Source organism: Physcomitrium patens, chromosome 20 (genome assembly GCF_059467195.1).
Source record: "Physcomitrium patens ecotype Gransden chromosome 20, ASM5946719v1, whole genome shotgun sequence".
Lineage (NCBI taxonomy): Eukaryota > Viridiplantae > Streptophyta > Bryopsida > Funariales > Funariaceae > Physcomitrium > Physcomitrium patens.
Window position 1 is genome coordinate 5981211 of NC_143429.1, and position 4991 is coordinate 5986201.

The 4991-nt window shown below is 44.2% G+C and overlaps 1 protein-coding gene across 1 annotated transcript; it reads right to left on the minus strand.

The window, feature by feature from the left end:
* Positions 1–527: 527 nt before the first annotated feature.
* On the minus strand, positions 528–4047 carry LOC112273329 (protein ASYMMETRIC LEAVES 2). Its single transcript, XM_024501969.3, has 4 exons — positions 3781–4047; positions 3188–3658; positions 2032–2618; positions 528–1913 (listed from the first exon to the last, which is right to left on the minus strand). The coding sequence occupies exons 3-4, from the start codon at positions 2565–2567 to the stop codon at positions 1622–1624; spliced, it is 828 nt and encodes a 275-aa protein (XP_024357737.1). The 5' UTR covers positions 2568–2618; positions 3188–3658; positions 3781–4047; the 3' UTR covers positions 528–1621.
* Positions 4048–4991: the final 944 nt, after the last annotated feature.

Here is a 4991-nt window from a genome sequence, read left to right on the forward strand (position 1 = left end):
TTTGATTGTTTATGAATGTGGCTAATGCATTACTACAAAGATAGGCTTTTTCTACCATTTATGAATATTTTACTCAAATACATGTTTTATAGTTGACAAAGAATCCAATGTACAAGTATCCATTCTTATTGCAATGCATACAAACTATATTATTCACTTCATCTTCTCTTCCCAAATATGTTAATGCAAAAAATTCTCTAAAAAATTCATTAACATCTATTTTTAATCTGTTCCAATATCACCACAACAGTATTTGCCCAACTAAAAATAAAACCTAACCTCTAATATTATTTGTTACTTCCTCTTCTTCTTCTTTTCTATATGTATATATATATATATATATATATATATAGCTTATTGGTTTTCTATTTTCTTCTCTTTTCCATCTTTTTATTTTTTTCATCAAGCCCTAATCTAGCATGGGAACATGTGTAGGTAAGTGCAAAACCGACTGACCAGAACCTGACTAATAAAGATAGACATGCTCGATATTCAACGACAAAAACAAACAAACACGATTTCGCGGATACTTATCACTAGGCAGTCTTTTTGTTTTGAGATTTCTCAGTGAACACTTGTACAGTATCTGACAATCTGCGATATTTTCTCTCTTTTTTTTTCTTCTTTTTTTTTTTTTTTTTTTTTTTTCTGTTTTTCCTGCTGTTTGGTGTTTGCTATTTGAGTTTTTGCCCTGGTTTTTTCCTCCCGTAATTGTATGGAGATTCTGAAAACTGAGATCGCACCAGTGAACTATTGTACATGAAATCAATTCTAACAATGACATGAATGCACTCGTACACTAGGTAGACGTTGGAAGTCGAGGAGGTCGATCATTCTTCGTTCAGTATCACCAGCCGTGCACAGGAACCAAGCTGGGTTTCTTCCGCAACGCTCCATGCGCAACTGCACCGGAGTATAGCCGTGCTTTGTTGAATTCCAAGCACTATAAAATACGAGTGTGCAAGCTTTCCTCGAAGTGAACGCGCAGAAGAGAATTGAGGTCGGCTCTGAACGTCATACGGAGATCTAACGATTCCTACTTTAACACGTCCGGTAAGGATGCTAGATTCTTCCAGCGCTGAGAGAGATTGCCGCCAGCTGCAATTACCTCTTAAGCCCACCGTGCAGCTGCTTGTGTTATGAAATCGATCTTAGGGCGAAGTCGAGGATGGCGGCCAGTTTCTCATTCCTTGTCATCTGAAGTAACCCCTGCTTCTTGCGCGTGCTTCTTGGGTCTGCTGATGTCGATATCCATGTCGGTGCTGGTAAATCACAATTGGGGTGATCACCATACACAAAACACACGATTGCGTGTCGACAGAACACGTAATTCTTGTGTTGAAAGCTGAATAATGAAGAGATTTGAGCACATCACAAAAAAAAATTCGCTTTTCCCTTGTTTCCAGGGATGGCGTGATCAGTTATCACGTTGCGAATTCTTCGTCGACTGTTTGGTTGACAGCAGAATTTGCACTTTCCATCCTGCCGTTTCTGAAAAAGACTTGGGCACTCTGTTTTTTTTTTTTTCTTTTTCTTCCTTTTTTTTCAAAATCCTTTTGCGCGCTCACGATTAGGGCTCGGTGGTAACCACTGAGATAGTGGATCAGCAATCTCATCAATGCTAGTTCGTCAAACTTAAATACACGCCTGCTCGCCGAAGCTCGTGATCGAGGACGTGACATTGTCCGCTCGACAACAAGTAGTTCGCTCCTTTTATGTCGGCGTCCGGGATTATTCCATATCCTGCAGGACTGATGCTAGTCGAGCTTCGTGAACTTTGATCATGCGTAGCTTGCGAATGCGTTTGACGATGGCTTTCGGGATCAATTCCAAAACAAGCCCCAGTTCGTCGATGCTGCTCTGCTTGGTCCGCCTTCGTCAGGTTCATCAAATGTGTGTCTTCTCCTCCATATCTGCCACGCAAATTCATACCACGCACACAGGTGGTAAGCCTTAACGTGTCAATCGTCTTCGAACATTCTCCTGCATCGATCACTTCATCATCTGAAAAAGGAACTAAGGAATGTTTACCTGTAATCCAAGGGCAGAATGTTCAGTTTCTGGTCAAACTTGTCAACCTCGTGACCACCAATATGGTACCTCAATAGCTGCGAGTCGTAGTCCTCGTAACCGGATTCAACCAACAATCCATGAGGGCTTTGGAAACTTTGGAGTTGTTGGCCTGCTACAGCCATTGCTTGCTGCTGCTCCATCATGAGGAGTTGCTGGCGAGCAATATTAAGCTCCTCTTTCAATTTAGACACCTGGTTTTGAAGCATGGTAATGACGCCCAGACATCCGTGAACAGGATCCTTCTCTCGAGTGTCGGCCTCGTAAGTGATGGACTTCACTGTGTCATCCCGTTTCGAGGGGTCAACGTGTTTAAGAAGGCGCAGGATGCTGCTGACGCCGAAGAGCCTGTGGACATTAGCGAACCGCTTGGGTTGATCCGGAGGGAAGTAGGGCGAGAGAGGACAATCTGGAGTGCATTTCCTCCTCTGGTACTTGCAGGCCGCGCACGCTGTGTTAGTAGTGTTGCTACTTGATGCTTTCTGTTGGACACCCATCACCGTTGTTGAATACCCGCCGCTACTTTATCCTTTCATGGTCGATGATACCTGAAGCCCATTACATTCAAATTAAAACTGAAACAAGACTGCCAAACTGAACACGACCTGGTGAATAGAATCAATGATTCTGAACCTTCTTCCTCCAATACACTCAGCCGAGCGCGACACTCTAAGTTCCATGCGTGACCAGATAGATGTTCGAATTAGCAAGTTATAAGTTTTTTCCACACGAGCAGTACATATTCACATGACTCTCTGCAAATGTGGAGCACGGTCGTGACATTTAAACCCGTAATTGCAGTGGAAACGGAGGTGAACAGGAGGCAGTAGTGAAATGTCCAGAAGATGATGTAAGAGACGGTCGGATACTTGAAAACTACACGAGAAGCAGAGTCCTTAAAGTCAGAAACTAGAGATTCGACTCAAACAGGGCGCCACTGAATTGTGGATTCCCCCGAGATGATATAAAAATCATGCAACCAGCACACGACATCTCTCTACATGGTCATTTCGAATCCTAATGCGATACTGGTAGGAAGAATTCAAGACCAGACGAAAATCTCAGATGTGCTAACGTGAAACTTGGGTTTTCGAAAACCGTAGGTTTTGTCACTGACCTCCAGCAGGTCCTTGAATACTAACGACAATCTTGCCCTCAGAGTTAATTTGAGGTTTGAAGCTTGGAATCACTTCTTAAAAACTTGTTGTCACGAAGGTCTGACGCTCTGTGCATGGAGGCTAGGCTGGCCAATAGAGACGCCCTGCGTCAATACTGAGTGCGAAGACATGATAACGTACAAATCTGACAATCGAGTTTGAATTCTTCTCCTAGCTTCAGGGTCGTTGCACTCAGTTGGCACCACCATCGACCGGCAACCACGACAGGCGTCTTCCGCATCCATTCCCAGTGTATAATCTCAAGCTATCACTAGTGAAGACAAAGTCCACTCCCATTGCTGCTGCAGAGTCAACTCTTTCAAGTACTAGACCGTCACCACTGCACCTTCCATAACCCAAGACAAGCTTCGCCAAGCGTTCCTTCACAATTAAGAAACAGAAGGGTCCTGCACGCGCTCCCCATACAAGATCTGCAGCCAGTTTGCAGCTTCAGAGTATCAATGAGAATTCCGTGTCAACCACTACAAATCTGCTCGCCAGGCTCAAACCATAAGAATCATATGAGTAGTCCTCGACTCAACCCAGTGCTCACCTCCGCTCAGAATCCTGGGCATTCTTGAAAGACAAAGAGGGGTCGTTACGTTCACGAAGAGGACCTCAACGTCATGTCCATCGAGCTAACGAAGATTCCATAATCCCTGGCATCACGCGTCGCGCAGTAAAGGAGACATTCCTCCAAAGTCATCAGCGGAGGCTAAACCCTTGCGAATGACCGACCCACTGATTCTGGCGAGGTTCACACTATGCGGTCCTGACAAGAGTATGAATCAATCCATGCTTGACGACACCGAGCACTACTATACCACTACCCAAAAGGACCTAAATCCAACTTGAATCGTGACGATTTACTCTCTGCCTGCCCCCTGATTTCTCTCTGGGGTATCGTAGTTCTGATCGTATCTACAGAATTATCCAGCCTGGAACTCCGCGTGCTATTCCCATAAACAGAATCCTAACTGGACCAGTTGCTATTTTTATCGCATCCTTTCCTGGAACATGAAGAAAGGCTATGGTTCGCAACTAAGGTCATAGTTCTCAAGCTCTTCCATTCGATCTCCGCTGCTCGTTGGGGCACGCCACGCAGGGTCGCCTCCACCGCCTGAAACTTTGGTAAGGTGCAGCCTGATAATCCAAGCCACTTTTGGCGCTCCCAGCATGCAGGAAGTAACTCCGCGAGAGCATAAAAACACAGCGACTCGCAAATACAGCGAAACCGTTATGGAATTGCAGGTGCCGCGACCCACGAAACTGCACACAGTTCGTGTATCCCTTTTGCGCACAGATCTCTATTTCCATCATCGTTCCAGCGGACAAACGAAAATACAAACACCGAGCTCGGATGCTCCTTCTTCCAACTGTTTTAACTCATTCATGAGTCACAAACTTTTTACTTTTCAGCTTCTACTCCTGCAACACAAACCAACAAATATCAAAAACTATACTTTAGAGAATCAACGCTAGTGACAGAAAAAAAAAAAAATATATATATATATATATACATCATAATAATGTAAAACAAGTAGTTTTGTAAAGGCCAGTCACGAACTGATCTAACAAAGATGATCGGATTCAGAGCTGCCGCCTACCTCCCAGCCGATGGATGAAATAACGTTTATGAATGAATAATTTGGATGAATACGTGCGGACAGGAGTATTCAGCGCACACCATTGTACTCCACCTCGTTGCCGAATTAAACGTGGGGTGGGAACTCTTGTTCCCAATGAGTTCCCAGTTGTGAACAT